This window comes from Balaenoptera acutorostrata, chromosome 12, assembly GCF_949987535.1.
Source record: "Balaenoptera acutorostrata chromosome 12, mBalAcu1.1, whole genome shotgun sequence".
Taxonomy (NCBI): domain Eukaryota; kingdom Metazoa; phylum Chordata; class Mammalia; order Artiodactyla; family Balaenopteridae; genus Balaenoptera; species Balaenoptera acutorostrata.
This window is the reverse complement of record NC_080075.1, coordinates 54,826,603-54,848,625: the sequence shown is the minus strand read 5'-3', so window position 1 is coordinate 54,848,625 and position 22,023 is coordinate 54,826,603. Positions and strand designations below refer to the sequence as shown.

Below are 22,023 nucleotides of genomic sequence, written 5' to 3'. Positions count from 1 at the left end.
CTGCACGTGAACTGGACATTTTGCTGGGACTATTCCAGATAAGCGGGCTGGGTGGTCCCCCCAGGCCATCAGTTATGGTCTGTGGTCAAACCTTCCTAAAGAAGAGACAAAATAGAGTTTTCTAAACATAAGAACTTACTAAAACTCGAAGTCGCTTAGGGCCAAGATGGGTTTATTTTATTTTTTATTTTTATTTATTTATTTATTTTTTTGATGGGTTTATTTTAAAAGCCAATTGTGTTGTTGAAGAAAAGGCTATGTTCTCGGCCCATTTTGGCTACGGTCCGGGGCTGCTTGGGGAATTGGGCTGAAGATGTGTATGCTCCTGGGCCTGGCGTTTTCTGAAAACACAACAGAAAACAGGGAGTGATGAGATAGTGACACCAGAACCTGAAGCCTCCTGAGCCTGGCTGTGGGCTCAGACGTGGCTGGCAAATCCCCACGGAGGGAGACGAGGCCCACAGTGGCCTGCGCTGGGGCCTATGCAGCCTGGAATTGGAGCCTGTCCTTGGGGCTGAGACCTGATCCTGTCCACGGCTCTCCCCAAGGCTGCAGAGGTGCTGAGAGAAGAGAGGCCAAGCAAGTGACAGCCCAGGGGAGGCGGGCTCACATCCCACCCACACCTCAGGGCACGCTTTCTCCAGGGCACCCCCTGTCCCTGGGGATGCCAGCGTCTCCCCCCACCCCTCCGCCCTCAATGACCTCAGTCTAGTGGTAATGGGTTGGAGAGGACGGATTCTGAACCTGGGTGGTTGACCTCAAAAGCCCAGACTCGTGTGTTTCCATCGTTTTCCCCAGTATAATAGAGTAAGGTGCTTCACTACCAGGGGCTGTGGACCTCGGGCTCAGAGGGATGTATTCTCAAGGGACTGACGAGTTCTAATTTTGAAAAGCCATGTTTTCATTTTGATGAAATTCTTGAAAAATTATTTAGCCAATTATTTAAACAAAGCTTCTCTTCTGTAGTGATAAGATAAAAATGAATGTCATTCTCATAGACGAAGACTTTGATTTCTGAGGTCAGTGCTGCCCAGGCTGAGGTGCACCCACATATTCCTGAATGCCCCAATATTTTATCTTAGAGACACACTGGTGTCTCTGGGTATCGTTAAGGGAAGGGTTTTAACGTCAGACGGGGCTGGGTTTGAGTCCTAGTCCCACCACCGATGGCTCAATATGACCCCGGGCCACATGCTTCCCACGCCTCACCCAGCAAATGAGGTTCTGAGGTTCACTGGGGGCCCCCAGGGACAGACAGCACCACCAGGCTGGCAGCAAGTACTGCTCCACACGCTGGCTACCACCGCTATTATTATCCCCTATCATCACCTACTTGTCATTGCCATCCTTCCTTGCAGTTTGCTATCTCTTCAGGAAACCGTGAGAGTGGAAACAGGATTACTAGAGCGTCAGCCCAGAGTGGATGAGATCAGCTGCCTGCAGAAGCTGCTTTAAACGACAGGATGTTTCCCTTGCCAAAAAGCAGAGGAGCAGCCTGGAAATCTAATCAACTCCTGGCCAGACGTCAAAGGAAGCTGAAGCCTTTATTAGTGCTCTTAATGAGGAAGCAGCATGCTCGTGGAGTCCTGGAAGGCCAGTCCCCAAACAGGAGGTTCGTGGGCCCGGGCCTCGCAAGGCCACCCCTTAAGAGACAACTGGTTGCGGTTCTCAGACCTTGAGAACATCCGGCTCCGTCCCCCAGCCCCGATTCCACTGTCACCAAGCAAATTTCTGATTGTCGTCGGCTTCCTTCCGAGTTTCCTACAAGGGGAGACGCTCCACAGAGCAGCGGCCCCAGACACCAGCCCCCTTGCTGGACACTTGTAAATGAATACCACACCTTCCGGCTTCTCCGTCAGTCTCCTTGGAGTTTGGTTAGCATGACTCCAACTTCCTGAGGAAGCTCAGCCCTGTGACCTCTGACCAAAATCTGTTTGGATCATGATAAAGCCACTAGGGTGTGAGGATCCGCTGAAGGGATCCACTAGCCTCCTGCCGTCGGTCTGTTTTTAATATTATTGGTGGGGCCTCCCCAGTGTTCCTCCAGAGAAAGACCACACTGCTGCCACACTGTAGCACCGCAGCTGGCAGCTCTGCAGCGAGATGGCCTGGGACAACCCAGGGGGTGCTGGGGGAGGTGACCTGCAGGCAGCTGTCTCCTGAACAGCTGCCTGCAGGTCACCTCCCCCAGCTGATGGCATGCTTTTGCCATCTTTCTTGGTCTTCTCTAGGCCTCCAGAGGCTCTCGCACACTCCCAGAATCCACCTTCTTTGTGTATCTCCATGAACTTGAGCCTCTTCCCTGTCTGTCCCGCGTCCTTGGGGGCAGGATGATGGCTCAGGCCTTAATGGTCCCCTTTGGTTCAATCATAATGTTTCTGCTGTGACTTTTTCCTCCCAGAAGACACATACACGAAGAATGGCAGTTCTGGATGGGCGGGGGCAGCCTGTGCCCACTGCTGGCTTCAATTCATTAAAGGAGTTTCTCCCCAGAGCATCCAGGACATAACACCGATGGCTAATTACTGTGCTGGCTGTTCTCATCTGGACCCATAATTCAGCCACGGGCTTCAGGTCTGGAGTCACTCTGAGCCTGAAGCTGGCCGAGGGCTTGCCGAGTAAGCTCTATGCCCTTTGCTGCCTTGATAAGCAATTTTAGTGTATATATACTAGAATTGTATATAACTCTGCTACCCCCATCCGACCCCCAATGCCCACTCCCCACCCACCCACCAGCCACAAAACCTACAACCACATCTGTCTTTTAGGATACTTACTGAACAGACAGGCAAGAATCGAGGTACTCTGGATTGAAAACAGGATGTAACAGAACTTACTGAAGGTATTTTCAAGTTATAATGACCTGGTCCTGGGCCTTCACGCTGTAGAAAAAAAAATTTTTTTTAAGTGTTTCATAAATAGTGATATCAGATATATTTTGATGCTATATTTGCCTTTTATGAATAAGCATATGAATCAGTGTGATAGGGTAGAAAAACCCCTGGATTGGCGCTCGGAAGATCTTATTAAGGTGTGCCCTGGCACAAGCCACTGTGAATGGGAATAATATCTGCTTTACCTGCCTCATGGATGACTGTGAAGACTGGAGTTTGGTGACCTGTGAAAGTCTCCCCTGTCCCTGCCTGGATGCCCTCCTCTCTCCCAGGCCCGCTGCCCACCCCTGCAGGCCTCGCTCCATTCTTGTCCCTCTGTTGATGGTGACTTGCTGCTCTGAGCTGTTAGCTTTATAAAACATACTTATTCTTTCATATAAATGCAGTATATGTTCTCTTCGTCCAAAAAAAAAAAAAAGTATTCAGAGCAATTCACTGACCTAAGTATTGATACAATGCTATGAGGTTAACAGAAATGCATGAACACAATTTTAAAAAGACAAACACCTCAAAAGAAAAGTTAGCAAAAGGCAATTCACAAAGAGGAAATGCAGTGAGGAAATTGGGGGCTGGGGCGGGCTTTAAGGTCATTCATAACCAAATAAGGTGTAATTAAAACAAAGAGATACTTTTGTGGGGGCCAGGAAAGAAAGAGAGGGAGGGAGGGAGGGAGGAAAACTTTATCCACAGCGTGGACACTCCTATGACTCTGGTGGAAGTATTAATTTGATTAGCCTTTCTGAAGCACAATTTGGCAAGCTATGAAACAGCTTAAAAACAGATATACCTATCCAAAGGGAGAGAAAGAAGAAAGGAGTCTGGTTACAAGATTGTTGCAGGAACCCAGAAGACAAATGAGTCCTGAGCCCAGGTATGGCAGGAAAATGAACACAGCCCAAACAGCACAGTAGATAACACAGACAAAATGTTAACCTTTTTTTCTTTTCTAGCAATTCACTTTTTTTCCTCTCCCATTTTCAAATATCTGTGCTATTTGACAGAAAAGAGTCTTTCTGGCATGATGTCTTGGATCTGTTTCTAAACAACACAGGAACTAGGGGAAGTGGGTGGGGTATGGACTGGCCAGGAGCTGGTCATTTTCGAATGGGTACCTGGGGGTTCTGTCTATGTGGTATATATTTTTAAACTTTCTACAGTACAAAGTTAAAGACAATATATATTTATCATTTTGACCCAGCAATTCCATTTTTAGGAATTCTTCCCAAGAAAACAATTGAGAATGTATGCAAATATTTGGCCACAGAGACATTCACTATAACATTGTTTCTAAAAGTTGAAAATTGGAAATAAATGGAATGACCAGTGACATGTGCCTGGTTAAATAAATTGTGATTCTTCCATCCAGCCATCCAGGTTGATGAATTTTTAGGGACATAAACACTATTCCCAAATATTGTTAAGTGAACAATGCAAGCTTTAAAAAATGTGCATAAAAAAACTGGGAATGGAATGTTCACTGACAGTAGTTTTCTCCAGGTGGTGGCATGTTGAGTAAAAAGAAACTTTTTTTTTTTTTGCTCACTGTCAGTTTCTAATTTTTCTATGATGGACTTAAGTACTCTTGAAATATGAAAAAAAATTATACCTAATGTATAGATAAATGAATATGGAAATTGGGTAAGTGAAAAAGGGGGTAGGGAAAAAAATAAAATGAACAGTAAGGTTAGAACAGAAATATTCCTGTAAGATCCTGTAACACATGAGGCTGAGCCACAAGGTAGCTCAATGGCTTTGGCTGAACAAGCACCAACTGCAGCCCCTCCTCAGGATTTAAGAGCAACGCTTTCAAAACCCTGTTCTCCTCTGGGTGGCACAGCAGCATAATTAGAGCTGCCATTCTCAATTATCCACCACGAATGAAGTCTGTTATTATCAGCCAAGCACAAATCTGATAATCAAGGGATGCGCCTCGTCATTTTACAATTCATGGCAGAGAGATGAAAATAGCAATGTTTTCAACCTGACGCATCCATGGGACAAAGATCGCTGTCAGGGCAAGGCTCTCCGTACGACGTGACCAACCTCTGCACTCCCACTGGAGAAGTCCAAGCCACCATAAGAACACAGGCATAGAAAGTCGGGGAAATCTGGACAGGAACGGTTTGCACAAAGTCCCTTTGGTTTGGCCATAAGAAATGCAAGCTCTCAAGCCAAAGTGGTAGCTGGGGCAAAAGACGCTGCTGAGGGTGCTACCACTGACTCTATGCCTACGACAGCCTAGCTGTCTGCGGGATGGCTAAGAAACGCTGTGACCTGCACCCTTTCCCCCCAAGCCTCATGTGGCTTTCACTTCTAAGCTTCCAAGTCATGAGCTGCTTGGGAGGCCAGGTGCCAGGCCTGGCAAAGCCCTGATGTGTGCCTATGCCATCCAGCAGCCTCCCTGCATGTGCCTGGTCATCTGAATCAAAGGGCCTGAGACTTAGGGAAGAAAGAAATTACTAAATGCTATTTGCCCTCCATGTGTTACATGGGATCTTTCAAGTGGGGAACATTAAGGAAGTGGATATGGGCCCAAGTTCATATTCCAGAAGCCACAGGAATCCTGCTCTAAGTGAGAAGTAATGGTCAGGCCAGGGCCCTGCAATGGGTGGGAAGCAGCTCCAGCAGAGTCCCCGATTCTGCCCTAACCGAGGATGGCAAGTGGGCAGAGCTGAAAGGAGGGAAGGGGACTTGGTCCAGGATGCCTCTGAATGTGTGTTGAGAAATGGACCCGGTTCAACGAGAGGGGGGTTTAAAACAAGGAGGACAGGGAGGGGTAATATAGGGATAGGAGATTAAGAGGTACAAACTATTATGTATAAAATAAGCTACAAGGATATATTGTACCACACAGGGAATATGACCAATATTTTATAATAACTACCCTTTAAAAATTGTAAATCACTATATTGTACATCTGTAACTTATATAATATTATACATCAACTATATATCGATTTAAAAAAAGAAAGAGAAGGACATTTAACTGTGTCCTACTCCTCCCTGAAGTTGGGGATTCTGTTCTCTGGTTTGCTGGCGATCTCTGAGCATGGTCCAGAACTTTGGACCACGTTACGTACGATGTGTGGGTGAAGGGTGGCACCCAGGTTCATCAAGCAGTACTAAGCACCTCTTGCACGAATTGGATGGACCATTTCTTAAACCTTCCTATCATCAGGGCCATGCTTTGGCAACTCTGGGTTTCCCAAACTAAACTTTTCAAAGACCGTTGACATCTGGTGCCAAGGGAGAACAGAATTATCACCTTCCTAGAATCCCAGAACCTGCTGCCAAAAGAAACAACAGGAACCTTTTATAGTTTCCCATTCCTCGATTCGGGGCATGATTACATCTGAACCCTCCTGGTAAGATGATCATATCTTTCTCTTGCCTTTGAAAAAGTCTTATCTAATTGACTTTCTACTTAAGGACAATCTTAACCTTAAGGGATTACACAGTATTTTATGTATGATAGTATTTTATGATGAATAAAATACTATCATCGACCTAGAGGAGTTTATGGTCCAGTGAGGGACACAGGCAAACAGAAACACCAAAAAAGAATAAATGAAGATGTGAGGAGCTAGGATGGTGCTGAGTGAGGGCAGAGCTAGCTGCATGGCTTCAAGATTGCAAACCAGGCCCTTGGTGCACCTGGCCTGTGCTAGGTAAGTTTGATCTCAGTGGGATGTTACAAAGAGCAGGGGCTTTCCACTCACTGCAAAGGACTCGAATGCATGGGTCTCACTCATTTTTCTGGAGTGCTCCTGGGACCGTGTCGTACCAGGAAGACATAGCATAGCCTCCACCTTGGCCTTCTTGACCTATTTGGTTCCAACCCCTAATATGCAATAATGCTCAGTACTGTTGTAGGCCTTTGGTAAAAGCCTTGCCACCCCCTCACCTACCACTGATCACACCCCTCCTCCAGGGCTGAGAGGATGGGACTGGCTTATCTACACAACACCGCTCAGGAACTGAGAGGCGCCAGGTGCCTCTGAAAGACTGTGTGAGAGTAGGTGAAATTACCCCACGATTTTGTGTGTTGAATTATGTTCTCCCAAATCCATAAATCCTATGAGTTTTTGGTGTGTTGAATTACGTTGAATGTTGAATGGTGTTCCCCCCAAATTCTTAAGACCTGTGGATTTGGAATTCCCAGTACCTCACAATGTGACCTTACTTGGAAATAAGGTCACTCCAGATGTAGTAAGTTAAGATGAGGTCATTAGGATAGACCCTAATCCAATATGAATGGTATCCTTTAAAAGGGGGGAATTTTGGGCACAGAGACACACAGACGGGGAAAACATCACGTGAAAATGAAGGCAGAGATCTACAAACCAAGGAATGCCAAAGATGGCCAGGAGACCACAGGAAGCTATGAGAGAGGCATGGAACTGACTTTCTCTTACTCGAAAGGAACCAAAACTGCTGGCACCTTGATCTTGGACTTCTAGCCTCTAGAACAGAGACAATAAATTTCTGTTGTTTAAACCACCTCAGTCTATAGTCCTTTATTATGGCAGCCCTAGCAAATGAATACGTAAATGTTCAGTTCATTTCTTCATTCAAACAATATACAATGTGCCAGACACTGTGCTGGGAGTTGGGAATACAGTGGTATATGATTGCCTCCCAATCTCTGTTCTCCTAATTCCTTAGTATTAGGACAATTTTTAACTGGGCACATGTCCACCCAGAATAAAGACTGAATTTCCCAGCCTCCCTTGCAGCTAGGTGTGGCCACATAGCTAATTTCTGGCCAATAGGATGGAGGTAGAAGAGGTGTATGCAAATTCTAAGGAGCATCCTAAAGGAGGGGGCAGCTCATCCATCTTCCCTGCCCTCCTGCCTGCTAGCTGGTCCCATGTTCTCAGCTCTCAGGGACCATGGGTGTGGAAGCAATGCTTAGCAGAGCAGCACACAGAAATCTGATGCTGCAGAATTACCACACCAGCCCTAAACTGCCTACTGCAGGCACTTTATATAAGAGAGAAAGAAGTTCCTATCTTGTTTCTAATATCGTTACCTGTGGGCTCTGTTAGTGGCAGCAGAACTCAGTCTTAATTGACAAGGTAGGCATGTTTCCTACTCTCCTGGGGTTTACATTCCAGTAGGGAATGTCTGCCTTACAAAAATATGATGAATGTGTGGAGTATCACACAGAGGACATATACGGTGCCATGAGAGCATGTAAGAGGGTAAACTGATCTGGCCTGAGGGGCCTGAGGAGCTCTTTAAAGAAGTACGTTTGGGGCTTCCCTGGTGGCGCAGTGGTTGAGAATCTGCCTGCTAATGCAGGGGACACGAGTTTGAGCCCTGGTCTGGGAAGATCCCACATGCCACGGAGCAGCTGGGCCCGTGAGCCACAAGTGCTGAGCCTGCGCGTTTGGAGCCTGTGCCCCGCAACGGGAGGGGCCGCGATAGTGAAAGGCCCGCGCACCGCGATGAAGAGCGGTCCCCGCACCGCGATGAAGAGTGGCCCCCGCTTGCCGCAACTAGAGAAAGCCCTCGCACGAACCGAAGACCCAACACAGCCAAAAATAAATAAATAAATAAATAAAGTAGCTATAAAAAAAAAACAATCGAATTCATGCTCTGCAATTCAGTTTAAAAAAAAAAAAAAAAGTTACAAGAAGTACATTTGAGCTAAGACCAAAAGAACAAGGAGGAGGAGGAGTTTGCAGGGCAAAAAGTCTGGAGGAAGGGTCTGTGTAAGAAGAAGTAATGGGAAGGATCAGGGGACATCAAAAGGGGCAGGGCCTCAGGGCAAGCCTGAAAGGAGGATATTGTTTATTCTAACCCTGTTGGGACAAATTCATGGCATCACAGGAATAAAATAAAAAGTGCATAGGCTCTTGTCAAAAATAGGGTTAGGGACCTGAAATTCAACTTGCTTGTGACAGTTACCACTTTGTTGTTTTTTCACATGTGTATTAACACTAAGAATGGTTTTACGATTTAATTGCAGATGTAAACTGTCAAATGTCACCTATGTATGTCCAATCTACGAGTCCTCAGTTTCCTGAAGGCTTCTCGTTTGCAGGCAGGTGTGCCGGTCATCCAGGGCACCTCTGCAGCCTGGTCTGAAGCAGACTCAGCAGGCAGTCTCCGCCACTGCCCACCGCAAGCTCCCAAGGACCTTCTGCACGGCCAGAGGGCTACCCCATCCCTGCCACCATCTCTAGCTCCCAGCCTTCATTCACATACCCTCTCATTTGATGCTCACAACAGCCCCGTGGAGGAAGTGCTATTACCTCCACTGAACAGACAAATAAGTGAGGCTCAGTGGGGTTAGAAACAAATGACTTAGCATCTCAGCTGCAGAAGCCAGAACCAGTGACTGACCTTGCTTCTCAGCGCTGGGAGGTATCAGTACTTAGTTCTAAGCTATTTTCCTTTAAAATCATAAAGCTAAAGGGAACCTAGAAAGAGCACACAGTCCGTCCCTACTGATCCTAGGCGCAAACAACTTACAACGAATCATACTTGAAAAGAGAAAAGGTCAGAGATAAAATGTATGGCCCCAAATGTCTATATATATACACATGTAAAACATAAGAAATATGCAACATAAACTGAAATGACTAGACGTGGTTGTAAAAATGATCTCCCCCAAATTTGGTGTGGTGGATGGGTGTGATAGCTGGACCACACTGCCCAAAATAAAACAGATGCCCCAGCAAGGAGGGTGGAACCCTGTGTGGTGGTGGGCAAAGAGAGGAGCTAGAGCTGCCTCTGTGGGAATTCAGGAGGAGGCATGTGGCAGGGTGTATCCAACTTGGGAAATTCTAGAATTCTGTAACTGTCGATCTACAGGTTCAGAGAAAGGAGACATGCCTGCTGGTGGGTGGGGTAGCAACAAACCTGGCAGGGGCCAAAAGTTATTCGCATTTGAAATTAAGAATTGATGATACCTCTGAAGCTCCGTACTTCTTAAAAACCCTAGTAGTTATATTTGAAAGGTTATATCTTTCCAAAAACGTTACCTACAAGTGAACTCATCTTTGAGGAGACTGACCCTGGGACCTGTTTTACTCATCTAAACTTTCAGATTCCATTCAGTCAGATGTCCATTTGGCTTTTTTTCAATGTGATCATGTTTACTAATTCCGTGCTCCTCACGGAATTTTAAACTAGCAGCTTAGTTTTTAATTGAAGTAATTCCTTAAATGCAGAAATAACTGAAATGATTCAGCGTTCTTTCATAACGCTAGTTTTAATGCAGGGAGTATGCCATGGATCTGCTATCACCTTTTCAAACTTCTATCAAATGTGACTAAAACAGATAAATCACATAACGCTCATTTGTGTCTGTACAGACTCTTCCCTGTTTATCTGATCCTTTCCTTATTTTTTATAGGCTTGTCTGGTTTTAAGAAATACAGAAACATCTTGAAACACTTCTGATATCAAATAAAAGAAACCCATTTTTTCATTTGACATTGTAAGATTTTATTCCTACTGTCAGGAAAGATGTGTGTGTCTCATTTTTTCACTTTATGTACAACTGGGAGAAGTAATCATTGAAAAGAACCTGCTCAGCGAATCACTGTTGGAAGCCTCAAATCATATAAATGACTGAGTCCTAATTAAGTAGTAGTAATGGCACTATTTTTATTAAAGTAACAAAATATTTTTATGTTGACCATTTCCATGGCTCTTTTCTTCAAACTATCATTTTTCTGACTTTTAAAAATTATATTTTGAAAAATTATAAAAGTAATGCAAAAGAGAGAAAGGAAGCAAAGAACCACCCTTAATTACAACACCTCAGCATAGAAACTAAAAGCATTTTGGTGCATTTCCTGTTTTTTCATACACATAATTTTTTTACATTATTTTAATCATGATAGACATACCAATTTGTATCCTGCATTTTTTCACTATGCATTAGATCACAAATATTTTTGGTACTATTTTATAAATTTTAACAATAATTGTTTCAATAGCTGTAAAATATTCCTTTGTGTAGGTATGTAATATTCTTTTTAAATTACATCTTCCTCCTGAATACAAGATTGTTGCTATTGTTATCTTGCTATTATAAATAATCCCTTGATGATATCTTTGTATAGATTAATATTACTGTATATAAATTATTACTTTATGAGGGTTTTCGCACAATGGAATTAGTGGGCTAACAGAAACAGTTTTAATAGCTCAATACATACTCCCACCAGCAAGAGACAAGAAAAGCACTGATGTTATGGTCCACATGCCAAGTAGATACTGGGGAAAAAAGATTTAGAAAAACAAAAATCTTCCTTACTCCTCCTTACCTTAATGGGAGTATTAAATAAAGTCATCAGTGTCCCCTATATGTTCAAAGAAGTTGTGCAGAATATCTGCTATCCTTAATGCCCGAATTTTGAAATGCATTCAGGAGGGAACAAAATTCATGCAATTTTTTTGTAGGTCAAGAGATTGAGTCATTTATAAAAGCTAAAATTAAAGGGAGGAATGAGGGGAGGAGAAACCACAAATGACAAGTTTTACTTTGTCCATTTTGCTTGGATAAGAATGACTGGGGTTTGTTGCAGTTTGTTTTCTACTCTTTAAAAAAAATCCTGCTATGAGGGAACGGTGCCTTTGGGTCTGGGGATTTGAGGGGCTTGGTCATTATTATCAAAGTGCTAAAAGGGAATGGTGGCTGGTAGAATTTTCCAATACAATTTTTTTCTGTGGGTACAAAAGGGCCCTTTTTACTTTTGGTAGAACATATCTTCTGGTGTCTATCCCAAACTGCTCACATAAACACTCCTCACTGTCTTTCCTATGGACAAAACAATTATGCTGATCCATAATCAATTATTATTATTATTTCAACAATAACTGAAATAGCCAATAAGTGTACAACCTTACGCTGGTAATCTGAAGATTAGAAACCATCTTCCAACCAGACAAATCCCTTCCCAACTGCTTCTCCTGAGAGCCACCTACACCTTGGGACAAAGTGTAATTCATCAATGGAATCCTTGACATAAACAAGAAGGCTGCATTTTTTTAACAAGTGATAATGGCTCATCCACATGGAGGGGCCTTCAGGCACATAAGACCCTAGAGGATTTTCAAATTCAAAGTTACTGTACTTTTTACAACTAAAAAATGGTGTAGTAATCTGCCATGCTTTCACATGGTCATCCACTCATTTTCTGATAGGCTGCTCCTAGAGATTCTAGGCATAAATGATTAACACATTTCAATGAGCTAGTTTTCACAGATGATGGAAAGAAAGAAGGAAGAGATACACACCTGTACGTATCCATCTTTTATAACCTGCCTCGTTCCCTAAAGGGTTTAAAGTGACTTGGTGAATGTCTATAGGTTGTCGTACTCTATTGCACCTGATCTACAGGTCAGATTTCTGGTGATCGTAGGTTTCATGTATACCGACGGTGAGGCAACCTGTCCTAAATCAACAGGGCTCAAGTGACACTGTGACCTTACACAAAATGCATTTCAGAAGAATAAGAGTGACAAGTTGGTTAAAAAAAACCAAAATGCCAAAAAAAAAAAAAACAAGGAAAATTAAAGTGACGTCCTGTCTCTGGAGGGAATTTTTTAAGTGGTGGAAAGGATACAAAGAAAAGGAATGGAAAATTGGAAATTTGGAAAAGGAAAGGATATATAGGTTTCATTCATTCATTCAACACATTTTTGGCACTGTCCTAGGTGCTGGGGGCATTGATGAATAAGACAGCCCCTTCTTTCATGGATCTTACATTCCAGAAGGTGATTACAAACTCTCTAATTTGATGACATAAACATTTTACATTTCAGGGACTTCCCTGGTGGTCCAGTGGTTAAGACTTCGCCTTCCAATGCAGGAGGTGTGGGTTCCATCCCTGGTCAGGGAGCTAAGATCCCACATGCCTTGCAGCCAAAAAACCAAAACATGAAATAGAAGAAATGTTGTAACAAATTCAATGAAGACTTTAAAAATGGTCCACATCAAAAAAACTTAAAAAAAAAAAATTTTACATTTTAAACTTCTGTATATAAAAAAACACAAAGTAAAAGGCAAAAATCCCTGAAAAACTTCCACAAATAGAAGTGTTAATATCTCTTCACTATAGAGTTTTTACGAATCAACAAAAAAGAATGTTAAAGCTCCACCCAATAGATAACTGGGTAAAGAATGTGGCCAGAAAGTATGCAAGAAGGGCCACAAGGAACTGGCTAACAAATAACTAGAATGTGTAGCCTCCTATCCTACAGATTAAAATAATGAGATATCATTCTTTTACCATCAAATTAACAATGATAAACAAGATTTATAAAAATTTTGTGAAATAGGCACTGTTTTTTTTTTTTTTTGGCCGAGCTCTGTGGCACAAGGGATCTTAGTTCCCCTGCATTGGGAACACAGCGTCTCAACCACTGGACCGCCAGGGAAGTCCCAGTACTCTCCTTTTTTTAATCTATCTATCTGTCTACCTATCATCTATCTATCTATCTATCTATCTATCTATCTATTTATTTTTGGCTGCATTGGGTCTTCATTTCTGCGCGCGGGCTTTTCCCTAGTTGTGGAGAGCAGGGGCTACTCTTTGTTGCAGTGTGGTGGCTTCTCTTGTTGAGGAGCATGGGCTCTAGGCAAGTGGGCTTCAGTAGTTGTGGCATGCGGGCTCAGTAGTTGTGGCTTGCGGGCTTTAGAGTACAGGCTCAGTAGTTGTGGCACATGGGCTTAGCTGCTCCGCAGCATGTGGAATCTTCCCAGACCAGGGTTTGAACCCATGTCCCCTGCACTGGCAGGCGGATTCTTAACCACTGCACCACCTGGGAAGTCCCCAGGTACTCTCTTGATTGCCGTTGGAGATATAAATTAATATAATACTTCTTTAAACAGATCAAGAACCTGTATATAATCTCTACTCTAGTAAATCCTATTTGTGATGATCTATAAAAAATGATTCCTAAGTTTAGAAAAGACTTTATGCGTTGTCTTATCATAGCATTAGTCTTTCGATCTATGTATTCAGCACCATTGTCCTTGCATAACAAAGCTGTGAATGTAGACAGAATTTGTCATAGCACAAAAGAATTCTCCAAAGAGCTGGCCACTAATAAAATTATATCCTATTCAAATATCCCTCCCTGCTTAACACTAGCATCCACCACTGCAGACAGGTGAGGTTCTTTGTGAGTCAGTTTCTCTCCCTCATTAAATGATATTCAACGACACACTGCAAATAAAATGCAAGTCCACTTCAAATGAAAATGCAAATTTTACCAAATAATGCAAGATTTCGTGAAGCTGATGTAAGTAATGAAGTGCCTAAATCACAGGAACAGTCTTTGATTGACCAATGAGGATCCAGCAAAGTTAGATCAGTTAAAAAGAAAGAAGAGAAGCTGGACAAGGATTGTGACATTATTGGCACTTCAGTAAAGAATGATTTACAATATCAAACAAGACACCCTTGGGAAAACTGATGAACCTTCAAATATTTTTTTCTAAAATTTGTTCTTTATGATTTCGTTAGAACATCAAATATGAAATGGATGTCACTATACTATCATAAAATATTGTCAGAAAAAATAAACTAAAATCAACACAATTTCCCTTTTTAATATGATTTAGTACATAGTTGCAGTTATATTTTCATAATTTTTAGTTTAACTCCTTTTTTAATTGAAGTATGATTTATTTACAATGTTGTGTTAATTTCTGCTGTACAGCAAAGTGATTCAATTATATATACATACATGCATTCTTTTTAAAATTCTTTTCCATTATGGTTTATCACAGGATATTGAATATAGTTCCCTGTGCTCTACAGTAGGACCTTGTTGTTTATCCATTTTATATATATAATACTTTGCATCTGCTAACCCCAAACTCTCAATCCATCCTGCCCCCACTGCCCCCCCCGCTTGACAACCAACAGCCTGTTCTCTATGTCTGTGAGTCTGTTTCTGTTTCATAGATAGGTTCATTTAGTTTAACTCTTTTTCAGTAAAATTCAGTAACTTTATTGATTACTCTGAAATTTTGATTCCATTTAAAGTAGGTTCACCTTAATAGGTCTTTTTTGTGGGTTAAGTTATACTTAGATAATGAAGACTCCTGTGTCAGGAATAATTGAAAACGAGGTTAATCATCAACAGGAGAATGGGTGAATAAACTGAGATGTGATAACTTGATTATTTACCCAGTAAAAAGAAAGTTTAACAGGATTTCTAATAACATGAAAGTGGAACATACGCTAATTGAAAAAAAGGATATAAAATTGTAGTGTACCATAATCACAAGTATGTTTTTAAAACTTCACAGAAAAAAAAGGGAGAAAATTACTTAACATTATTGGTTGCTTATGAGTAATAGGAAATTTTAAAAATATAATTTTCTATATTTTCCAAATTTTATTCATTCATTTTTATTCTAACTTAAATTTTTAAATATACTTTTACTTAAATTTTAAGATATTTTATTAAATTTATAGATAAAAATCATTTTAAAAATCAACTGGAACCAAAAGCCTTATAATGAAAAACAGAAGTCTTTGGTCTCATCCCTCTCCAATTTCATTCCCTAATGGGTTTTGTTTTTAAGAGTGTATAACATGCAGCACAGGATGGTGAACACAGTTCTTTCACTGAAATGATACTATTCTGATTCTTTTAGGCAGCTAGCACTCTTAGAAACATCTTTTCCACATACGTCTTAGGCACACGTGTCTGAGCAGGCTCTAGAGAGCCTAAGACAGCTATTTTTAACTCTTAGTTGTTCTTCTGGAAGTTATTTCCTTATCACTAAATAATATGTTCATACTGTTATTCCTTAATTTATATTTTAGAAATTATCTCTTGGTGACGTCCTGGAATAAATGAAGATATGGCTCTCTTGCTCTATCCACTATTCCTCTCTCCCTATCCACTCAAAGTAGCATTTTAAATCACTAACCAATGTTTACTAAATAAATATTATTCCTTGCAGAGTCAAGTTATATAATATGATTTCTTGTCTTGCACCATCTTTTGTTTTACCTGGAGTTAATTAGTGCCTTGTTTTTTCACTTGCACACTTTGCTATACATACTTTCTTAAATTTTCCCATCACATCAGCTGTTCTTGAGTCCCTTTTTCCTTAGAAACATTCCTTCTGGAGTTCTTTAGCTTCTTCCTCAAATGTGGATTGGTTTCTCTCTCAGCCTGCTATACAGTCGTCCACCTGGGACATCTTTTAACTACTTTCCCGAGTTGGATCCACTTTCTCCTGGATCCCATCCCTTCCTCTTTCTGGATTACTCCTTTGTTTTGCTGTATTTTATCACCAATGGCATCTTTAAAAAGGGTATCTTGGAGGTAATTCTTATGAATTTTTGCATGTTTGAAAATGTCCTTTAGGAATTTAGGATTAACATATATACACTATAAAATAGATATATAAAATAGATAACCAACAAGAACCTACTGTATAGCACAGAAAACTATACTCAATATCTTGTAATAACCTAAAATGGAAAAGAATCTGAAAAAGAATATATATGTATATATATGTGTGTAGGTATAACTGAATCACTTTGCTGTACACCTGAAAGTAATACAACATGGTAAATAAACTATACTTCAATAAAAAATTTTTTAGGACTTCCCTGGTGGCACAGTGGTTAAGAATCCGCCTGCCAATGCAGGGAACACGGGTTTGAGCCCTGGTCCAGGAAGATCCCACGTGCTGCGAAGCAACTAAGCCCATGCGCCACAACTACTGAACCTGCGCTCTAGAGCCCGCGAGCTACAACTACTGAAGCCCGCGTGCCTAGAGCCTGTGCTCCGCAACAAGAGAAGCCACCGCATTGAGAAGCCCGCGCACCGCAACGAAGAGTAGCCCCCGCTCCCTGCAACTAGAGAAAGCCCACTCACAGCAACAGAGACCCAACGCAGCCAAAAAATTAGATAAATAAATTTATTAAAATAAAAAGTTAAAAAAAGAAAAGAAAAGCCAGTGTAGCAAGGCTCTCAGCAGGAGCCTAAGCTGCGGCCCTCCATCGTAAGGATCTTCGATGATCAAGGCCCAGTAGGCAGGCTGGCAGGTGGGCCTCGCAGGAGAGAGAACTCATCCCACTGCACACGGGGTCAAGCAGGCCAACCCGGCCCCATGAATAAGCCTCAGTCATCAGTGGGGAGTTGTGACTCCAGAGACGGTACAATGTCTGCCACTTGGATTTGACCACAGATCAGCTCTACACATCTAAAGACATTAAGCAAGTCACTTGGTCAAGCTCACTCACGGGGCAGCCCAGGTTCTGAGTCACCATAGACTGGGTCTAAGTCCTGGCTCTACCTTGGGCCACTGACTTCCATTTCCTAACCTATCAAAGAGAGATGATAAATAGCACCCTCCCCACATTGCAGTGAGGATGAAATGATATGGGGTATGTCAGTCACCGAGCACTGTGCCTGGCACCAGAAAACCAATGAATGATGGCCATCACCATCATCAAAACTGACCCCAACAGAGTAGTTAAGTTTCTTCTAGTTCTAAGAGTCCTTGACAGTTCTATGACTATGATGTTAATATCTAGAACAAGGAAACTGAATGATAAAAGTGATCAAATCGGTTTCCAGATAAAGGCCTAAGGATTAATGCATTTATCTCCAGAAGGTCTGGGATGATGTTCTCCTAGCAAGCATCATTTCTTCACCACACTCACACTGCGTGCCACTATCTCCCACCGTTGGGATCAAAGCCATTTGCTCTCTGCAGTTTACAAGTTTATGGATCTAACAAACCCGCAAGTCTGCTCTGGGAGTGTGTGTTTAAGACTGAAATGAATCACAGCCCTGAGCTGTTTCTTTGTCTTGGAACATTTTCCATGAAAGTATTCTTTTCACTTTGTTGAAGGACAGGATGTTCCAAATTGTGAATCACTTTTATTTATAAAATGGGATGAATGAGGTGACATCAATGAAAACGGCAGAATAAGGATATCCGAAAAACTCCTCCTCCATAAAGCAAAGAGAACAAAGGCAAAAGCTGTCAGAATCAACTGCTTTGTGATATTTCACATACCAGGCTGCTTATCCTTCAGGATGCCTAACCTGAACTAAAACCAAATTAATTTTAACTGAGTCTGTTTACTAATAGTAAATAAATCATTATTAACTCATGGCATTCATTTAAAGCACGCATTTCAAAGGAAATACAGTATCAGCCAGTGGGGGGGAAAAAAGAAACTGATGTCTTGACTGCTTGCTGCCAAAGCCAGCAGAACACATGCATTTATCTCCATTCCTCCCTGATCAAACAAAAAAGGCACAACTATCTCCCCCCAGACATATACACCTGTACACACACAACTGTACGCACACACACAGAACCAAGAGAAGAGACAACAGCCAACAGAGATCATGCGTTTGGGGAAGATGTGAAACGGCGTGGAGGAATGGTCCCTGAGGTGGCAGGGTGGAGAAAGCTAAAGCCCAGTGTGTGGAGGGGGCCTGCTGATGAGAAGCAGGCTGATTTGCTCCCCAGAATCCAAGAAAAGCTCAGGAATTTCAGGCTTTAGACACCTGTGAGGTGGAGGTGAGGGTAAGGCTGCAAGCAGGAAGATTGACTGAGTGTCTTTTCCCCAGGTCCCTACCTACCTACTCCCAGCAGTCAGGTAGCTACCCTTCCCTCATCCCTGTAGGAGACGGAGGTTTTCGTTTCCAGGGAGACTGAGCCAGAGATCTGGACCCAGGAGCCCCAGGCACTGTTAGGACAGGGGTTTTTACTGAAAACAGGAATTAAGAGAACTTCTAGACATACAGATGGCCAACAGCCACATGAAAAGATGTTCAGCATCGCTGCAAATCAAAACTACAATGAGGTATCACCTCACACTGGTCGGTATGACCATGATCAAAAAGTCTACAAATAATAAATGCTGGAGAGGATGTGGAGAAAAGGGAATCCTCCTACACCGTTGGTAGGAATGTAAGTTGGTGCAGCCACTATGGAGAACAGTATGGAGGTTCCTTAAAAAACTAAAAATAGAGTTACCATACCATCCAGCAACCTCATCCCTGAGCACATACCTGGAAAACATGAAAACTCTAATTTGAAAGATAAATGCACCCCAATTTTCATAGCAGCACTATTTACAACAGCCAAACATGGAGACAACTCAAATGCCCATCAACAGATGAATGGACAAAGTAGATGTGGTATGTATATATACAATGGAATATTACTCAGCCATAAAAATGAATGAAAAATGAATGAAATATTCCCATCTGCAGCAACATGGATGGACCTAGAGATTATCATACTAAGTGAAGTCAGAAAGAGAAAGACAAATACCATACGATATCGCTCACATTTCATTTTTTAGAATCTAAAAAATAATGTAAGGGAATCTATATACAAAACAGGAATAGACATAGAAAACAAACTTAAGGTTACCAAAGGTGGAGGGGAGGATAAAGTAGGAGTATGGGATTAATAGGTATAAACTACTACACATAAAACAGATAAGCAACAAGGATTTACTGTACAGCACAGGGACTATATTCAATATCTTGTAATAGCCTGTAACTGAAAATAATCTGAAAAAAATATATATATAAAACAGAATCACTTTGCTGTACACCTGAAACTAACAAAATATTGTAAATCAACTATACTTCAATTAAAAAAGAGAGAGAGAACTTCTGCACAACGAATGGTGAGACACCACCACCCCAGCCCAGCCCGTTCCCCCACTCAGTAACCAGAACACTGGCAACTAGCTTATAGCCTAGGCAGGAGGCTGAGGAGTCATTCTGAAGCAACTGACAAGTTCAAAAGAGAAAGCCTAACAGATACAAACATTTATGAGCTACAGAGGGGAAAAGCCAGTCCTCATCTTATCCACCTGGAAATAATCCCCACCTGTATTAGTTTCCTGTGGCTGCTATAACAAATTACCAGAAATTTGGTGGCTTAAAACAACAGAATTTTACTCTCTCATAGTCCTAGAGGCCAGAAGTCCCAGATCAATTTCACTGAGCTGAAATCAAGGTGTCGGGAGGCCTGTGGTCCCTCTGGAGACTGTTAGAATCCATTCCCTGCCTCTTCCAGCTTCTGGTGGTGCCGCCTTCCTTGGCTTTTGGCCGCATCACTCAAATCTCCACCTCCCTGGTCACATTGCTTTCTCCTCCTTTCTTAAATTTCCCTCTGCCTCCGTTTTATAAGGACATTTGTGATTGCATTTAGGGCCCACTGGATAATCCAGGATAATTTTTCCATCTCAAGATCCCTAACATACTCACATCTGCAAAGTTTTTGCCATCTGGTAACATTTATAGGTTCTGGGCATTAGGACGTGGGCACATCTTTGTGGCCTATTATTTAACCCACCACACCACCCACATACAGAAGGCTTTCAATTAGCTTTTTAGTTTCTCACACTTAAGTATTAGTGAATAGAAATTTTTTCACCTTTATTGGATATCTGAATTTCTTATTTTATGAATTGTCAATTCACTGCCTTCATCCGTTTTACTTTTCTATTGGTGTTTTTTCCTATAAATCATTAAGAGAATTTTAGATAAGGCCATTAACCATGTATCTGCCATGTATGTTGAAAATACTTTTCCTAATTCACATTTGCCTATTAACTTTGTTTACAGTTTATTCCCTGATGTACAAAAAATTCAAAATGCTATGTAATCAAATCTAAGACTTCTTTTCCTTTGCAATTCATCCACTGCTGTTATCTCAGAAAATCAGCCTTATCCTAAAATTAGATATACGCTAATATATTTTCTCCTGGTTTTATAGTCTCAAAAGTATTTAATTCTTTAATCAATATGGAATTTATTATAATATGTGGTATGAAGAGTCTAATATTTACAAGTTAATTAATCAATTGTCTAGCACAAAATAGCTCTTCCTTTCCCTACTGATTTGTCATACCATCTTTATCAAATATAAAAATTTTATATATTCTAGAGTCTGTTTTTGAGCTCTGTTCAGTTGTCTCAACTCCTCTTTCATATATGCTCGCTGTATCTTTTCCCCCTCAAGTTTCTAGTTACAAATAAATAATCATAGTCCATCAAAATACCCCAAAATAACTTCATATTTTCTCATTCTTTCTTTTTTTATATTTTGGCATCCTACTGATTAGTTACTTATCTAAAAGAGTTCATCTTTATCAAATACATGTACATGTATTTGAAAATTTTTAGAAACAGGAAAGCATTTTCATCTTTTTTAAAGGAAAGAAACTAGGACTACTTTTCTTTCTTGCTGTTCATACAGTGATATATTGAATATCTTTGATGATTTAAATAATTAATTAATTCAACAAACACTACGTGTAAGCCATTTTCCTAGGCACTAGGTATACAGGACAAAAACAGACAAAAATCCCCACCTTCATGAAGCTTACATTCTGGTGGGGGAGACAGATAAAAACAGGATATGTAAATTTTTAAATGTAATGTATCAGACAGTGATGAGTGCTATGGAGAAAAATAAACCAAGAAAGAGGGACAGGAAATTCTGAACAGGTGACTAGAGATGACCTCAATAAGAAGGTCATACGAGTCAAGACCTAAAGAAAGTAAAGGAGCCTTTACTTTTCTTCTATAACTTGACACAAATGGGTTACTTATTGAAATCCCCAGTGTATCTTTAGATATATTTTAAGTATATCTTTTTTTTTAATTTATTTATTTTTGGCTGTGTTGGGTCTTTGTTGCTGCACACAGGCTTCTCATTTCAGCGGCTTCTCTTGTTGTGGAGCAAGGGCTCTAGGTGCATGGGCTTCGGTAGTTGTGGTTCACAGGCTCTAGAGCGCAGGCTCAGTAGTTGTGGCACACGGGCTTAGTTGTTCCACTGCATGTGGGATCTTCCCGGACCAGGGCTTGAACTCGTGTCCCCCTGCATTGGCAGGCAGATTCTTAACCACTGCACCACCAGGGAAGCTCTTAAGTATATCTTAAATCAACTACATTAATCACTCATTGCTTTTCTACTACGATGAGTGAAATGTTAATCTTGATATATCAAAAAGGAATCATGGCATATTTTAAACATCAAATTCATCATGAGTTAATTGTCTACCAACATACTTACAGGAGTGAAGCAGCCTGTTGGAAACCTTTGAACTGTAGAACGAAATACAAAGCTCCTATATTAAAAAAACAAA

At 41.4% G+C, this 22,023-nt stretch overlaps 1 protein-coding gene across 1 annotated transcript in view; it reads right to left on the bottom strand.

The window, feature by feature from the left end:
• Positions 1-219: 219 nt before the first annotated feature.
• STPG4 (sperm-tail PG-rich repeat containing 4) overlaps positions 220-22,023 on the bottom strand; it is a 42,767-nt gene continuing 20,963 nt past the window's right edge. Inside the window, 4 exon segments of the mRNA XM_007198620.3 lie at positions 220-239; positions 242-341; positions 2,778-2,882; positions 21,951-22,005. Of these exon segments, the coding sequence (XP_007198682.2) occupies positions 220-239; positions 242-341; positions 2,778-2,882; positions 21,951-22,005 (280 nt within the window).